The following is a 19297-nucleotide window of genomic DNA, read 5'->3' on the forward strand; positions in this document are numbered from 1 at the left end:
AGGGCTGATGTGGCAGTTTTGTTAAAATAGCTGCCTTCTAAACATAATATCAATCTAAATAAGATGCAAAAATACCATCAATCCATCCAATTCAGTTGACACTGCAATGCCAACCTTACAAGTTATTTTTCTTAATCATTGATTGTTTCAATACTTTTTATCTGTGTGTGATTTATTAGTTTTAATGTATGCCAGCCTGTCTGTGAGGGACTCCTATCTGCAGGTAATGGCGCAGAGGATTTTTGCCATTTTATGCACCCCCATAGCAGACTTGGATGTTTTTGTTTTCTCTGCTTTTTTGTTTCTGAATCACTACGAAAAGAATGTACTATGTGAAATACTACATCAAAAATGCATACATTTCCACTTGAACATTGTGTTTGTGTATTTCAAGTTCTTTACTATATGTCTATTTAAAGTAATAAAAGTACATTATAAAGATTGGTTTCCCTTTTTTAATGATTGTTTTGTTACTGAGGATAAAACTTTTTATACATTGAGTGATGGGCTACAGCTTTCTGCGATGGGCCACTTTTATTTACTGTTTATGACTGGGAAAAGGGCATTGAATGCAATGTATCTGTTAGCTGATGGCACAAATTATGTAGAATGACATACAGTCAAATGCTTATTTTACAAAAGAAAACTTTTCTGGGGCAATATTATGACGTAAAATGCAGAAAACACACTTAAAATCCAGGAAATGCTTTCACTGAAATGCATTAAAAGGGACTGTAAAAAAAAAAAAAATAAAATCCAGGAAAATGTAAAATGGGGGTACATAAAATCAGGGTTTGACTGTAATCCATGCAGGATTGATTGCATAGGTGTTCATCGCCTTAGCTGTGAAACGCCTTAAAGAGGATCTAAAGTCTAAAATAGAATAATGCTAGAAATGCTGCATTTTGTATACTAAACATAAACATGAACTTACTGCACCAGAAGCCTAATAAAACAAATGACTTATGCTTTCAAAGTTGGCCGCAGGGGGCTGTCATCTTGTCGATTTGTTAAACATCTTTGCAATACCAAGACCATGCACATGCTCAGTGTGGTCTGGGCTTCAGTTGGGAGGTTAAGTTTAGGGATCATCATAAATGATCAAAACAGCACAAGTCAAATAATATCTGCCATAGAAGCTGATACAGCAAGACTGATTAATAATCCAAATATGCAGACTGCACAGGGGATTCACTCACCATCAATGAGTTGTAGCTAGGGTTGCCAAAAAAATTATGGTTGATCCCAATGGTATTAATAGGGAAAAAAGATAAATATATTTTTTTTCCAGAAAAGGTGGCAACCCTAGTTGTAGCTCAGTTGTCAGGGTGGGGTGAAGGCATTCAGGGGCAGAGTAGTGATGTCAGTGAGCTGAACAATGATGCAGGGCAGTGCAAGGCCAAAGGTAAAGAGCACACAGGACAACCCCGCTGCAGGTGACCCCACCTGGAGACACAGTGCAGGTGATGAGCAGGAGAGGCAAGTGGGGTCACCGCCTGCAGGGTGATCAGGGAGTGGCAAATTAATCATTGCACTTCTCCCTCAGCCAGTGGCCTCCCAAGCTCTGCAATCATAAAGGGGTAGGCAGAACAGATATTTGCCTAGCCTCCCACCCCTTCCCGTTCTATTGCACCCTAGACATGTGCCTCATCTGCCTAACCTTTAGTCCGGCCCTGACATAAGGGGCGGAATTGGACAGATTTTTAGGACTATTGCGACAGTTGTGTGTTTTGTCCCGGATTCAGAAAACCTGGACAGGTGGCAAAGTTATCTTAAGGCCAGCATTTCTCTCTTGTTTTACTGACACACTCTATCTGACTGGGAAGCCATAGCTCCAATGCAATATTATAATACCCTGGTGCTTAGATTAACAGCCCTAACCTATTTACTTTCCCCACCTATTCTGTACCTCCCTCCCCCCCCACCCATTGCTCAGCCCGCAAGGTTCGTCTGCCGCTTAAGAAGGGGGTTTTGTTTCTGCTGACCAAACGTCTCTTCTCCATCTTGCTTTCAGATCTGTACCTTGGAATGTAGCTGCAAGGGGTTTCTTTCAGGAGCATATACAGTATAAGCATTCAATACCTCAGCAAGGCAACTGGGCTGGTTCTTTGTTTTGCCACAGAACAGGGCCAGGTATAGTCTGAATATAACATTTACATTTTTTATGAACAGAGACGATTGTATAACTGTGCATGTCAGTTTACCTTTAATATACTGCTCCTTTCTTCAGGGTCTAATTCCATTTCATTAAGTGGGAATGACAATGTGGTTAAGTCTTCCATTAAATCCAGTCTATTTGTGTCACATGGTTGATGTTAAGCCCTAACCAACCTGTGCTCTGTTAATACCCTTATCTTCTGAGTTAACTAATTCAGTGCTGATGCTGGGTATTTCATATACAGCAGAGCTGCTAATTTTAATATATGGTATCCTGAGAGCCATATAGAAGGGAAAGACTATGCATTGTACCTACGAACAAAAATGTGCGTCTGGATTAGTGTTAACTTTAACCCTTTAAGTACTAGCAGAATTTCTCTTTTCATTTGCACTCGGTACCAGCTGTTTTTTGCACATTTATGCTCTCTCACTTTAGTGGCATTTCCTGAAGGGGGAGAGTTTTTGTTGATTTATACATTTGGGGTCTTGGTTTTTTTTTCAGAAGAACCTGAGCTTTCTAAATCTGCTACAGTTTTTGCGTATTTCCACTACCTGATCAAGATTTGGAGCTGTAAATAAAATTTTTAAAAATTGCTGTTGTCCATGATATAGGGATGTATACCAGAAAAAAGATTTGATTTCATGCACAAAAAAAGATTTGGAAAGCCTCATGCCTCTCGAACTTGCCAATACCAGATATGTGTAGTTTTATGGAGATTTCTGACTTCTTTAGATCAAAAATTCGCAGCAGTAAATGACCGTATTTTCAAAGCACTACAGCAGAATACGGTGTACTTTATATTCCAAAGCCAAAACAGTAGGATTACCCCAGGAAACTATTCTATTATTTCTACTACTATTTTTCAAAAGTATACATTCTTTCAAATCCAAAATGGGTAACTATGTTTTTCTACTCCGAATTACCAGACATCAAAGCTGTTTTAAACTTAGTAGTTTTTATAAAAATGTTTGAAAATTATGAAAAATCACCTCAAAACTTTCATTTTGCAAGTTTGTATCTCCCACAAAGCATAAGGTACCAAGAAAAAACATCCTAAATATGATTTCCAGTTCGATGCCCATTGTGCATAGGGTTACCAAAGAGTCTGGTGCTTGGAGACTCCAAGCTGAAGTTTGTGCATACTAATTGATCCAGAGGTCCCTTCAACTACTGAATAATGATCACATTTACTGCATTTTTGGGAGGTAAAAACACAAAAAATATGTTGACCCCCCCCCCCCCAAAAAAATTTACACATTCGGGTGAATCCAAAATGGGTAACCATGTCTTTGCACTTTGCAATTATATGCCCCACATTTCATAAGGTACCAACATAAAACATCCTAAATAAGCACACCAGGGGGGCTACTGAACACTTTGATGCCCAATATGCATAGATTTCCCAAATTATGTGGCGTACAGAGACCCCCAAACAGATATTTTGCCATAAAACAAAATTACCATGGGCAAAAACAAAGAAGGCAAATTACAATAAAATCACAAAATCCAATAAAACCACTAAAACAAATGCTTTTTTTAAAACCAATGCTCTCGCCTAGTGTACTCAGCTGTCAGAATCATGCTAGGCATTCACTTTATCCTGAGTTCTTGTTCGGTCTCATTGCTTTCCTTCTATTATCCAGAATGCTTGGGAACTGGGATTTTCTGATTAAGGGATCTTTCCGTAATTTGGATCTCCATAATTTAAGACTGCTTAAAATCTTTTACACCTTAAATAAACCCAACAGAATTGTTTGCCACTAATATAGATTCAAGCAGAGTATTTAGGATCAAGTGCAAGGTACGGTTTTGTTATTACAGTGGAAAAGTATATCATTTAAATAAAAAATAATAATAATAATTTGTTAAATGGACCCTCTGGGAGGTGACTAATTCAGAGCTTTCTGAGTTTCCAGATAATCCAGATAAAAAAATCCCATAGTGACCAAAAATCTGAGAGACTGAAGAAAGCCAGGAGGCTGAGCAGTCTCCCCAGAAGAAAGTATTGTGAGTACAGGGGTGACCCCAATTTGTGTTTTTGTTGATAGTCCACTAGGGGCCCAATTGGGAACTCATCAAATGTGTGGAGGTAGTGCCCAGTGTGCAGGATTTATTTTTTTGATTTGTGTTTTATATGATGAAATGGTCACCCCGTATAAATAAACTGCATAGAAGTGAAGAAAGTATCTGTTTTGGATCCCTCAGGCTCACAGTATCATTAAAACATGCATGCTTGGGAGGGCCTGCAACCACTAGGCACTGGAGAATCCTGTACTTATTGCCTGTTTATGGCATTTTATAATTATGGACTATCCCTTGCTCAATAGCACTGTGGTTTGGTGCAAATACAGGGTGCAGCTTGTACCACCAATGCTACAGCAGGGCCCCATACGACAAGATTTTCTGGGCCCCCTGGGCTATGCCCATCGCAAGCCCCACCACACAGTAAAAAAATATTGGTGGCTAGGGTTCCCACATGTTAATAAAAAACAAAAAGATATTGGTGGTCAGGGCTCCCCATAAAAAGACATTTATGGCCAGGGCCCCCCATTAAAAAATATTGGTGGCTAGGACCCCACATGAGGGAAAAAAAATTGGTGGCATGCCCCCCCCCACACACACACATTATAAGAAAATTGGTGGCCAGGGCCCCTTAAACGTCCATGCCTTCCCGAAGTCAGCAGCTCTCAGAAAGATGGGGGGCCCGGCTAATCAAGTAAGTGTGGTGTGGCCCCCTACAACTCTCCCCCCTGTCCCCCCCCTGATGGCTGCCCTGTCCCCAACCAGTGGCTCGCGAGCAACATGTTGCTCACCAACCCAATGTTGGCCTTAAAGCAGGTGCATATTTTTGAATTTCAGGCTTGGAGGCAAGTTTCAGTTGCATAAAAACAGGTGCACTGCCAAACAGAGCTTCCTGCAGGCAGCCAGGTCACATAGGGGCTACCAAATAGTCAATCACACCCCTTATTTGTCATCCCCAGGGTCTTTTGTATGCTAGTGGTGCTCCCCAACTCTTTTTACATTTGAATGTGGCTCATGGGTAAAAAAAAAGATTGGGGACCACTGCCTTAGAGACACATCCCTACTAACTTACACAGCAAATTATGCATTAGAATGTATGGCAGTTGGCAGCTTATCCCAACAGTAGTGATGGGAGAAATTTTTTACCAGTTTTATCCACAAAAAACACCCATAGACCTAATGTATAGTAAACACCATAGACTAATGTATAGTAAACAAAAAGTCACATAGTTTGGAAAAAGTCGCCATCACTGCCCAGCAGTAATTCACCTGCAATTTTTGTATAAATGCTTATTTGCACATAATTGCAGATATAGAGTTGAGAAATATCCAAGGACAGCTGCTTCCCTGGAATATACTGTATTTTGAGACTCTCTTTCAGGGAAGGAAAGTCAATTTACAGTTGAACTATACGCAGTTTGATTTTGTCATTGAACTATCATTTGGCCCATTCTTCCCTGAATTCCTGTTGGGTACCAGATTGGTCCAGTCCAGAGATTCCCCAATCAGCAGCTTGTGTGCTCACCAACCCCATGGATTTTGCTATCAATGGCCTTGAAGCAGGTTCTTATTTTTGTATTAGTAGAGCCTCCAAAAGGCTGTCAGTCCACATAGGGGCTACCAAATATTGAATTACAGCCTTTATTTGGCATCCCCAGAGACATGTTCATGCTTGTGTCGCTCCCCAACTCTTTTTACATTTCAATGTGGCTCACGGGTTAAAAAAGGTTGGGGACCTCTGCTCAAAGGCATAAATATAGGGAGAGTAGACCAGAAAAAAGGGGTCCAAGAAGGACCTGTGATTCCCTTATGCCACTGATGTTCATATATTATTGTGTGGGTTATTTCCCCTTCCTTTTTCCCTAGAAAAATACATTCTTGCCAAAAATTTAATTCTACCATTAACATATGAAACCCAGCGAATGACTAGTTAATATTGTAATCCAAAGAAACTAGTAAAACATATTATTATAAACTGTTTGTTTCGTTTCATTGTTCTGTTTAATTGCATAGTGTTATTATGCTTTGTTTATCTTCATTTACGCCTACTATGTACAACAATTAAAGCATCTCAGAGAAAACAGAACCAGGTACCCATTGGGAGACGAAGATACTTTATAATCTACTTATATTGTGCTCTCATCCTATTTTACATGGAAGATAAGGGCTCCATTCAAAAGTTAAGTAGCCTTGAACTTGAGCTCATGGCAAATGAAATGCAACAAAACCTGACAAATGACTTGGCTACATTCAGTACATGCAACCAGCACAAGTGTGGCTCATGATGATGATGATGATGATGATGATGAGCTTGAGTATATTAAGGAAAGGAGCTTCAGAATGTTTGCCTTGATGTTTTTTCTTGATTTTTGCCACTGATTTTAAAGTTTTTCCTAGTTCCTACTTCCTACCAACCACGTTCTGACTAACAAGCCCAAATAGAGTTTAGATAGCAATAAATGTATAGAATATGATGGCTATTTCTGACCTGCACTGTAGACAAAATACAGATGTTTTAGATTGAGCAAATCTCTCTATCTTTTTCAATTATTTACCCCCTATGTCGATTTTGGGTTTCTTTGGGGGTTTATTACCCAATGGCATTTAAATTGAATACAGGTGTGGGACCAGTTATCCAGGATGCTCACGACCTAGCATTTTCCAGACAATGGACCTTTCCATTGTTTGGATCTTCATACCTTAAGTCTGCTAGAAAATAATGTAAACTTTATATAAACCCAATAGGCTGGTTTTGCTTCCAATAAGGATAAATTATATCTTAGTTTGGATCAAGTACAAGATACTGTTTTATTATTATTATTATTATTATTATTATTGAAAAAAAGAAAAAATGTTGATTATGTGAATAAAATGGAGTCAACGTGAGACAGCCTCTCCAGAATTCTGAGCTTTCTGGATAACGGGTTTCCGGATAACGGATCCCATACTTAAAACACTTGCTGCCCTTCTTAATGCATTTAGTGTTCCTGATTTGGTACCCTTAGACTGATTGTTACAATTTAATGGAAACATACATATGTAGCTAATGCTGTCATTAAACATTTTAGGAATATGGGATAGAAGGGCTGAGTAAATTTGTCTGTGTTGTCTGTGGAGAAGGTAAAAAGAACAAGGACTTGTCACTCAATGTGATCTTGTGCTAGTTGCTCCCCCTAGTATCTAATGTTACTTTGCATACATTTGGATTGCAATAAAATATTCCAACTACAAATTGCTTATATGTTGTTTGTAGTTCCTCACAGGTACGTTGAATTAGAAAGGAATGCCACCACTCAGGTACAGACACAATATCTTGAGCTTCAGTTCATATCAGGAGGGTGGGCTCTGCTGAGACACATTGCACGTCTTTGCTATTTGACCTGGTCAATTAATGTGCCATCAATAGGCCTTATCCGTAACCCTCTTCAATTTCCTTATAGTAATAGGATTTGTTTTCTCTGAATCACAAATCAACACATTTTGGTCTTTCCCCCATTAGTTTTCCAGCAAAATTAAATCAAAATAGTTGTTTTCTAAGCAACTTACTGCTAATCTAGAACCTTGAGAGATCCAATAAAGTATCCTAGCACTATGTCTCACTCAGTGCACTCGGGATAGATGGGGGAAATCCCCTTGGTGGCGTTAATGACTTTTATAGCTTTGGTGCAATATCCTTGGCAGGCACCAAACTTAATCAAGGTCAACTGTCACCTGGAATGGGACCAAGAGGAACATTATCTGGACCATAGTCTGCTGTTGGTATATCCATATTTGGGTCTGACTTTCTTGCCACGTTGTTTATTTGGTTTGCTTTTCCAAGGTTCTTAATGATCATGAAGTTGTGTTTGGCTGTTTCCACGCAGCTGTTTTCCAGTAACCAACCATCGGATTCACTTTCTGGGTCTCCCAGGATCAAAACATTTTCCATGGATGTCTGCAGGTACCGTACACCGGTCAGCACTGATAGCTATTCCAAATATAAAGGGTAGAGAATGCATTTACAGGACCAATATGTAACGTGGTTGGAAAACAATAACTCAGGAATATACTTTTTTGCACATTTCAAAAGAGAAAGTTTTTTTCCATATAATGTTTTAGGGCTGCAGGTACTTAAAGGAAAACTATACCCCCAAAATGAATACTTAAGCAACAGTTTATATCAAATTAAGTGGTATATTAAATAATGGAATATATATTTAAGTAAATCTTGCCATTTTACATCTTTTGCCTTGAGCCACCATTTTGTGATGGTCTGTGTGCTGCCTCAGAGATCACCTGACCAGAAATACTGCAACTCTAACCGTAACAGGAAGAAATGTGGAATCAAAAGACACAACTCTGTCTGTTAATTGGCTCATGTGTCCTAACATGTATGGTTTGTTTGTGTGCACCGTGAATCATAGGATCCCAGGGGTGGCCCTTATTTTTTAAAATGGCAATTTTCTATTTATGATTAGCCATACTACTAAAAAAAAGTATATTATTATGAAAATGGTTTATTTACAAGAAGCAGGGTTTTACATATGAGCTGCTTTATTCAATATATTTTTAGAGACCTATATTGTTCGGGGGGTGTAGTTTTCCTATAATGCCCAATCATGTATATATCTGTGTATATTTAAAAAGTGTGATGAGGGTAGCTATCCCATTTCCTATATACAAATCAGTATTTAAAATCATGCATATTTACATGTACACTGTGCTAGAATCACCATTGCAGTGAAAAAATGCAATGAATGCTGCTCTTGTACAATGCTGAGACCCACAGTACCTTGTGGATTCAATTTGGGTATAAAAAGACCTTGGGGCAAGCATGGGGGTTTAGGGTCACTTTCTTCTAATCTCCTGGGACCTCTAAAATACCCTGGCCTTCTTATTTTTCCACAAAAAGTTTAAATATTTGTAGGTGATTGATTGTGCCCACAAAATAATCTCCATGCCTAGTAATAGCTAAAGATAATAATTTTTTTCAAATATGGGGTGATTAAAACCCCAAAAGGCTCATGACATTAGACAAATGTTATCCATTCTTAGACTTAGGGTGGAACTACATGGACGTTTTTGCCGCGATCCAACGGACTACGACAAAACTCAGGCGACAGAAATAAGGTAAGTGAATGCATTGTCGGATGAAGTCACAGCGTTGATCGGACGCGACACCACTGTCGGATGCAGACACTGCACGCTGCGGCTGCATCCGACAGTCGTGTCGGATCAACGCTGCAACTTTATCAGACATTCCTATCTCATACCTTATTTCCGTCGCATGCGTTTTGTTGCATCATGCCGAAAACGTCCATGCAGTCCTACCCTTATACCACAACTAGGTAACTTTGGAAGCAATTAGCAAGCTCTGAGATGTATAAAGAAGTACAGTTGGAGCTCTTAAGGTCTATATACTATATACTATCTGCTTTATGTGACAAAATAGCAGTGAAGCCTACAATCTTGCCTGCCACCTTGCCCATCATCAGCAAAATATAACATGCACCTCTACATGAAACTAATCTCATACATCCAACTCTGTCTTTAAAATTGATGATGGATATAAAGGAAATGGTGTTTTTTGGTTCATTTGAATGCAGATTTCACTGGTTTCTGTGCAACTATTTGCTATGCAACTGAACTACTAATTACTATAACATATGTTTAAAGCAATCATGGCTCCACTGCTATTTAAGGGAGAGCGGGGTGGGGAGTTTTGTTTCCATTTGAGAAGATAAAATATTGAGTCTTGCTTCCTGTGATGTGTCTCTTGCAGGTAAAGAAACATTTTCCCCATAACCCATGTGCAGGTTGTACCTTCAAAGGCCTAGCAGCCCTAGCTAGTTAATCACTAGTTAAATCTGTAACCTAGCTGCCCAGTTTAGCCCACCCAGTCAGCCCATTTAAGTTCTGAATCCTCCCCACTCCCACCAGGGCAGTCCCCCTGGACTCCCCTCCAATTGACCCACTCTCTACCCTATGACACTTCTGTGATGCCAACCTCTACCTCCCTTCAGAAATGGTGTGAAACGTCGGCAAAGGGGCAACACTACCCATGTGCTTCTAACTAACTAAGCAGTATTGGAAGATTTTGGACTTGATACATTTTATTTCTCCTCTTCTTACCTCAAACAGCCAAATTAAAAGGACTGTCAAGCCAATTGATTGCATAAGTTCATCATAATATCCCAGAAGAGCCTCTCTGCAGCCCTGAGTCCAGATGTTCAGCTCCTCTGTCAGGAAGTCATAGTTGTAGTGGGCTGTATTGTTGGTGATCTGGTACTGGATGCAAGGCCGAGGGGAGTTGGGGTTGCAGCAACTAAAAGGGACTCCATCCAAAAGGTACTTCCCATCAACATTGCTTTTAAAACGACTGTAAAAGAAATTACATTTTACTTTTTTAACTGCAACATGTAATGATCATGTCAGTGTGGCTTTCTTGGCATGTATTGACATCTGCAGAGGCAAGATTCTATAAAAGTATGAAAGTATGAACATAAATAATCAGTTGATATTTCAGTTGCCTCATGACTTTTCTCCATACATACAGAGTCTCTGGCTTCATTCATATTGATGGTCCGTCTCACTACTGAAAACTTTCCATTTGCATTTCGTTCAACTTCAGAAAGTTGAAAAATGTAAATGGTTAGATGAATTGAATAAAAATTGATAGAACAACGTAAGCCACTAGCACCATGTATACTAAGGATTCTGTATAATATGAATCCTTCATATGGTCCTGGGATTCTTCTGAATCCCAAACCGACTCCTAGATTCAGGATTTTTGTATATAGCACATAGACACATTTACACAGGGCTTTACAGACACTCAGAATCAATCTTATCAGTTCCTGTCCCAATAGAGCTTACTTCTAACAAAATTGCTAAGACATTTACATAATTCTAGGGTCAATTTTTCAAGAGCCAGTTTACCTACCTATATGAGAATAGCCCTCAGACCAACACAGGAGGGTCAAGTAATATTGCCACCCAATGCAATACAACTTGGCCAAACACTTGCTCCCTTTCCAACCCACTCCAACCCTACCCGGTGACATATGTTCCCTCCGACTCTCCCTTCCCTGGACCACACAGCTTTTTGCTCCCCCGCCGATCACTCCCCCAACTCTCTGGGGTCTGATGTTAATGGTTAAAATCTCTGGAGGGTACCAAACAAATTGTTACCGCCAGTGTTTATGACTGATTTCTCCTTTAGTGGAATATATTGCTCATAAAACAAACACAAGCAACAACTGAGCCTACAATTTTATTTTTATTATTTTTATTTTTTTCTGTTTGGAGCCTCTTATATTCATCTTCCAGTCTCATTCAAATTATTGCCAGGTTACCAGAACTAGGGGTAGTCAGAAGAGGCACCTGCCTAGGGCACAACAATAGGGGGTGCTGGACAGGTACCTGTTAAAGGGTCTTCTGCCTACCCCTAATCTGTGTTCACTCCCCTCTGCTGCTCTACCCTCCCTTCTGCTCCCTTTTGCATCTCTGCTCTCCCTTCCCCTCTGCTGCTCTCCCCTCTGTTACAGTGCCATTTCACATCATAGCTCATGCGCACGCATACATGCATGGGGTGGGGGGAGCGAGGTGGGAGCCCTTTTCTGAACTCTTACTACGTCCATAATGCTATTACCAACAACACTCATTTACTAAGTACAGAGCAGGGTGCAAAGTGCAATAAAACGACACAAGCTGCCATGTTTTTTGCACATTGCACCATCCCTTTGCACTTTTCTGATTTTCTGATTTACTGCAGGTCTCTGCACTCCAAAACAGTGTGAGAGACCTGCATGTGGCCCCATTCTCACTCCCTACCCATTCCCTAACTTGCATGTTATTCAGACAAGCAAGTTAGGTAGTGCTAGCGAATGCAGGCAACAATTGAGCCCTTTACTGCCTGCCCTATAACAGGACTGCCTTATGCCTGCTGGACCTTGCTCTTCACGTGGTGCAGGATTTCCAGTCCGATGCTAGGTGCATAATACAACCAGACTCCACACACCAGGGGCGATCCTAGGGCTGCTCCCGCCTGAGGGGGCAGCCCCGATGCTCTCCAACTCCCCGCTTAAAACTTCAGTGTCAGACCAGGTCAAAGGGGAGCGAAATCGATCGCTTTCTGCACTAGTGGAGACGGATTTCCATTTTAAAACCTGGAAATTCTGCTCTTAATACAAGAGGTGGCTTTTTAAAGCCCCTGGTACCTGTCCACTCACTGCCACCTTGCCTCATGGCCGGAGCAGCCCTGCCAGACACATGTATTTTTTTAATGAGCACATATCAGGGCACATGTATGTATATATACCAGCAAGTGTCCTAGTTCTCCTGTCAAGCTAGAACAGCTGATAAGTTCTGCAACTTGTAATGAATTTAAAACAGCCATATGATGTAGCTGGTGAAGCCATCAGGCAGTGGTTTGGATGAGATACTAGAAGATGAATAGGAGTGGCCTGAATAAAAAGCTAATCAGTAAAAAGTAACAATAACAGTGAAACTGTACCCTCACAGCGCAACAAATACCAAATAGACCCCCCATTTGGATACTGTAGAAAAGAAAGGCAAATAATACAACTATAAAAACAAACAAACAAACAAACAAACAATGAAGATCAATGGAAAAGTTGCTAAGAAAAGGCCATGCTATAACATACTAAAAGTAAACCTGGAAGTGAATTACACCTTTAAAATCATTCCCATCTGATCGGTGTCACCCTAGGCATCGTACCTAAGTGTGCCCGGTAAGCAGCAAGATTCTGGCAGCGGCTGGGAGATTTTTTATTTCCTGGGGAAAAAAGTGCCTATGATATAGGCAACCCAAACCTGCTGCCCTATGCACGGGCCCTCATGTGCCTATACAGTATATAAATGCAGCCTTGCCTCTAATAAGGGGCGTTTTTGTACTTTAGAGCGCCATTCTTTGTCTACTAAAAATATTAGCATTGTTTTTTATGAACATGGATTCATGCAGCTTAAAGAGGTTGTTCACCATTAAATTAACATTTAGTATGATGTAGAGAATGATATTCTGAGACAATTTGCAATTGGTTTTCATTTTTTTGTTTGTGGTTTTTGAGATATTTAGCTTTTTCATTCAGCAACTCTCCAGTTCGCAATTTCAGCAATCTGGTTGCTAGCGTCCAGATTACCCTAGCAACCTTGCATTGATTTGAATAAGAGACTGGTATATGAATAGGAGTGGTTTGAATAGAAAGACGAGTAATAAAAACTTGCAATAACAATACATTTGCTTTACAGAGCATTTATTTTTTATATGGGGTCAGTGACCCCCCCTCATTTCAGAGCTGGAAAGAGTCAAAAGAAAAAGGCAAATAATTCAAAAGAGAAAAAATTAAAGCCAATTGAAAAGTTGCTTAGAATTCTATAATTCTATAACGTACTAAAAGTTAAAGGTGAACAACCGTTTTAATTTCCATCAAGAACAAACTACTGTTTTATTATTACAGAGAATTACGTTTAAAAAAAAAGATTAATTGTTTGCTTAAATGGGACTCTATGAGAAACTGCATGCTTGCAATTTGTAGCTTTCTTGATAATGGGCTTCTGGATAACTGATTCCATAAATGTAATGTATTTGTATCTATGAGTAATGCCACATATTTTTTAATCATCTTTTGTACTCGTTCTCCATCTGCATTAATGAATGGCTAAAATCATACCTTAAATGTGCCAGGCCTTCCCTGCAGAAAGCAAAAAGTGGCTGTGGAGGGGGAACTACTATACAGCAGAGCCTGTGATCTGGTACCCCTTGTCCACAGTCCCCCCCCCACACACATGTTTGGGTCTGTTGTATGGTAATTACACACCCACAAAAAACACAATGGGGCAGATTTTCTAAAGGGCACTTCGCTGATTTACTAACGGGTGCAGGCATAACTTCGTTAGCAAAGGAGACAGACGCTAGCGATCATTCACACTCTATCGCCAGGCAAATTTTCAATCTGGCAAATGGACGTTACTCCGCAAATTCCCTAAGATGCGGATTTTACTGAATGTTACCTCTTTCGCCAGACTTGCCTTTGCCAGCTCAGACCAGGCGAAGTGCAATGGAGTGCATAGGACTTCCTCAATTTTTAGTGGAAACATTTTCTAAGTCCCAAAAAACGCTGGTGTCTTTTCCTTTTTTCAGAGTGATAGCCTGCTAAAGTTTTACTAACCCGGTTACCCTAAAGTTTCTTTTAGGGTAACCGGGTTCCCCCATACATTCCAAACTACACTGGGCTCACGTGTAGGGCATTATAACAACTCTTTTTATTAAGGTTCCCTGGACTTGTGTAATGTAATGTATTTGCTGCAACATATACGTGCATTAAACTTTATCATTTACTGTATACAAATTAGCCAACGCTAGAGCATCTTCGCTTTGATTGCCGAAGTAACGCTAATGAAAATTCGCCAGCGTTAGCATCCTGGACGCAACTTTGCATTTTAGTGAATTGGTGTTGTCCTAGTGAATTGGCGCATGGCGAATTGTTGTGATCGCTGCAAAGCCGTAGCTGGCAAATTTCCGCTGGTTAGTGAATCTGTCTTATGGTGTCGTTATGGAAAGCTTATTATGTGTGTAGGATCAAATAAGTACACAATGTTTTGTAGACAAACTAAAGCTAGATAAGGATGCCTTGTAAATAATGCTAGCCTATGGCTGGAGTAAACTAGGAGTGCTCAGTGCCTATTGGGTTGTGTACATGTTTGCTACTTGATCTTCCCATAGAAGCAAACCCATGTGGTAGCATTGGGTGGACACATATTTCGATGTGGCACATCATTTCCTGTGCTGCATGTTAGGATGTTTAACCCCAGCATGTTATTAAAAAACCTCTGGGAGACAAGAGGTAAGAAGAAAAGGGGCATAAGGTCCATGTTTCAGCACTGTATCACATTACTGAATATTCCTCCCCTCTCCCATTGTTTTAAAGGACCATTCACACCAGGAAATGATAATTTCCTAAACTGCTGACACATTAGAACTCCTTTATCAATTACTGGAAAAAGCGCAATAGGGGTTCAAGTTTCTCCACCACATAAGCAGCAGGAATGGGGCATCAGCCTATTGCCCTTTGGTAAATCGCTGTTAAGTGTGAGTGCCTATAGCACTAAGGGAGTCTTCTATTTGATGCCATATTAAGAGAAGTACTAAATACAGGGCTCACTTATGCCCCCCAGCCCACTGTGCCTTGTGCCAACAGAGGTTCTGTCTATGGCAAAGTATACATAGACACAATGATAGCTACAATTCTACACTTATCTCTCCTAGTTCTGTACTGTTTTAATACACAAGCAGCTTTTGTTTATGGTATCTGGGGGCAGTTCAGTATTACGTCCTATATTTCCTTTATAACTGTGAATATGGACATAAAACTAATAAAGGTTTACAATTTAATGTTTGTGGTTATTGGAGCAGAAACCCAAAAATCCAAATTACTTACTTAACAACCTCCTTTGAACCCATATCCAGATAGCGGGCAGAAATCCACTGAATCTCAAACCAGTCTCTAAAGCCATTGTTTCCGCAACAGCGAAACTGAATCTGTAAGAGGTCTATGGTGGATTTTAAGAAGCAACGTCCCGGAATATCTGTATCTTTGTAATGCTTTACTGCATCCTTAAGTCCACGGTACAATGCAGATTCTAGTTCATTCCGCATTGTGTAACACATGATGGCTCCTGCAAAGACGCAGAAGGTGAAGAAGAAGGTGCAGATAATGTAGGGCAACATGAACAGCTTCCATCGTACAAACTTGTTGGCGTCCGAGCAGTCATAGCAGATCTTGCCCCCAAAAAAGTTGATGACACAAGCAATGACTCCCACTGCTATGAGCATGTTGGGGACTGTGTGCATGCCACCACTCACCATCAGCTCGCTGCGTTTCCTGATTTCAATTTTAAGAAAGAGGCCAAGGCTGAATATAATGAGCCCTGTAAGCACTGACACCCAGTTAAGGATCCACAATATCTGTGCCAGTTTTCCCCTTCTGGTCTTTGTGAATTTCACTTTCAGCACTGCCATCCTAAAACCAAGACAGCAGAAATAAAGTGTCAAGTTTAATGAATCAAGTGCCCAGTTTAATGATGGAGGGAACTTACTCTTACAGTTAGAAAAAAAGTATTACAACAAGTTACTGGGAGGCAGCAGTTATTTTACAACTGTAGTAGCATGGCAAGCTTTACAATATGACCATGGGGAGTAGCAAATAAGAATCCCTGCCTTCTGGAATTATTTCAATGCCAGGTCATAATCCTGCAGAATAAATTAGCAAATCAAAATTATTGGGGATAGCCAGAAGACAGATTATTTACTAAAACTCAAATGTATCTGATCGGGCTTTTTGGGGCAACAACTGGAATATTTCTAGATTTATTATATGCTGCAAAAAGACTAATCTGAAAATCCACCATCTCAGACCTGTAGAGGTTATGTATAAATCAATGGGAGATGTCACTATCCCAATTGGAAGATAATGTGGTCTGCGCTGGGTTTAGCCCAATCTTAAAGGGATACTGTCATGGGAAAAAAAATGTTTTCAAAATGAATCAGTTAGTAATGCTGCGTCAGCAGAATTCTGCACTGAAATCCATTTCTCAAAAGAGCAAACAGATTTTTTTATATTCAATTTTGAAATCTGACATGGGGCTATACATATTGTCAGTTTCCCAGCTGCCCAAGTCATGTGACTTGTGCTCTGAAAAACTTCAATCACTCTTTACTGCTATACTGCACGTAGGAGTGATATCACCCCCCTCCCTTTTCCCCTCCAGCAGCCAAACAAAAGAACAATGGGAAGGTAACCAGATAACAGCTCCCTAACACAAGATAACAGCTGCCTGGTAGATCTAAGAACAACACTCAATAGTAAAAACCCATGTCCCACTGAGACTCCTTCAGTTACATTGAGAAGGAAAAACAGCAGCCTGCCAAAAAGCATTTCTCTCCTAAAGTGCAGGCACAAGTCACATGACCAGGGGTAGCTGGGAAATTGACAAAATGTCTAGCCCCATGTCAGATTTAAAAATTGAATATAAAAAAATCTGTTTGCTCTTTTGAGAAATGGATTTCAGTGCAGAATTCTGCTGGAATAGCACTATTACTGGATGCGGTTTGAAAAAAACATGTTTTCCAATGACAGGATCCCTTTAAGTCAGGGTTTTTAGGCAAAAACTCGAAAAAATCGAGCGTTTAGGGAAAAAAGTCAGAAAAAATCATACGATTTGGGTTTTCACTCGATGTTATAGGGTTTTCTCCTGATCCGATTAATATTTTTCATTAATAAGTAAGGCAAAATCGGGAATGGAAGTTTGGTCAAGCTTTTTTTTTTCAGATTTTAGTAAATAACCACCTTAAATTCCATTTGTTATTAGAATAACAAGAAAAGTACATCTGGTGTTTTTGTGGCTGCTACTTGGACATGAAAGGCATATCACTGCATTTTGGCATTCTCACTCTCTAACCATATTACTGTCACTTTTGGTTTCTGTACTGGTAGACCTGAATACTAGTCTAAGCAGTGATCTTCATATTGAATCTGTCTTCTCCCAAAATAATATTACACTTAAAGGACCAGTAACACCAACATATGGAAATGTTTAGACATCAAACAGAAATTAGAATATAATGTACCATTGCACTTCACAGATAAAATTGGCTATGTTTAGCCATAAGGACAGTTGCAATAGGGCTAAAAGGCATAGGTACGATTCACTTTGTAGAACACCATTATATTCTACAGAGCTCATCTGTAAACTGATTTGGTTGCATCATTTATAAAAATGCATATGCCAGTCTGAAACATGTAGGGAAACATTGAGAGTGCCCTTCTAACTACCCCAGCATGAGCTTACATAAGTAAACTTTTATAAAGTCAAATTCGTTATTTTGCAACCATTAAGTACAGTTACAGTGCTGCTGTTGCTACACAGAAGGAGATGTGTTGGAAGGTGTGGCCCTCGGTGCATCAGGACCTACTGTATGAGGCACACGTTACGTTACTGTGATCCAGGAATCCCCTGAGGTTGGCAGCAAGGGAGAAATACTGACATACTGACATAATCCAGCACACTGCTGATCCCTACCTACCCCTTGCATTGATGCTGTACATGGCCAAACTTACATAGCCTCAATATAACAGGATGATCAAACTGTGCAACATTTGCATTTATTATACTGTATGTTTCTGCTAGCATGCAGCCTTGTTTTACCCCATGCATGCAAATATCAACATGTCTAAATGTGCCACCCTCAAATAGCCTGTCTTTTTTGTATCATGTTCTGCTAGCAGAGGAATTGCTGTAGGATTTGCAGTGGTTCCAAGCACACCCAGAATGTGGGAACTACGGGTGCTCCTTTGGCACAATCAAATCACTTTTTCACAGCATAAGGAGCTAAATCACAAACCCACATACTGAGGTTGAGGAATTTAAGTTAATAGAGGGTTTAGAAACTCAGGCTAATTGGGTTCATAGTCATTTAAAGGAGATATACAGGAGCCCTGCACCAGTTTTGCACTTGGATCCATAGGCTTCTACCTACAGCCCTGACTGCCATGGCAAATCACTGATGACTGGATCACGACATTTCTTAATTCATTTAATTTCATATATAGATACCCTTTCTTTTAGATTTTCAGATTAAACAGCCAATACTAAATTCTCACTTTCACTGAAAAAAATAAACCCACCCCAATAAGATGTAAGACCTACCTGTTGCTCTGTTTCCTGTGTCGACGTCTGTCCTCCCCTAGATTTCATGTATTCTATAAAGCTGTGTATTAACAAAATGATGACGTGTAATATACAGAATGGGCATCGGAATAGCTCTGATAGGGGATGCCTTTGTCCGTACACAGTGAAGGAGACACAATGTAAAGAGATTTACAAGATGCAGAGTCCGAGAGACTGGATTTGTTAATCCCTGTTGCTCTAAGTATGGCTTACAGATTTAATGGTGCCCCTTATGGTAGATGCAGCAAAGCACTTTACTAAATAGGATGTAAGTCTCTTGATTGCAGCACAGTTTTATTAGCATGGAGTGCATTTGGAAATACATGGCACTCAATTAATTTCCTTTTTATAAAGCCCTTCATACATCAGTAATAGTTAGCTTTCTCATAT

At 40.0% G+C, this 19297-nt stretch overlaps 1 protein-coding gene across 1 annotated transcript; it reads right to left on the reverse strand.

Moving 5' to 3' along the window:
• Positions 1-6277: 6277 nt before the first annotated feature.
• On the reverse strand, positions 6278-19037 carry prph2l.L (peripherin 2 like L homeolog). Its single transcript, NM_001092719.1, is given in 4 exon segments — positions 6278-8147; positions 10292-10538; positions 15619-16200; positions 18887-19037. Coding segments are annotated over 3 exon segments (1095 nt in total). The 5' UTR covers position 16200; positions 18887-19037; the 3' UTR covers positions 6278-7880.
• Between the last annotated feature and the right edge of the window lie 260 nt (positions 19038-19297).

This window comes from Xenopus laevis, chromosome 8L, assembly GCF_017654675.1.
Source record: "Xenopus laevis strain J_2021 chromosome 8L, Xenopus_laevis_v10.1, whole genome shotgun sequence".
NCBI classification, from domain to species: domain Eukaryota; kingdom Metazoa; phylum Chordata; class Amphibia; order Anura; family Pipidae; genus Xenopus; species Xenopus laevis.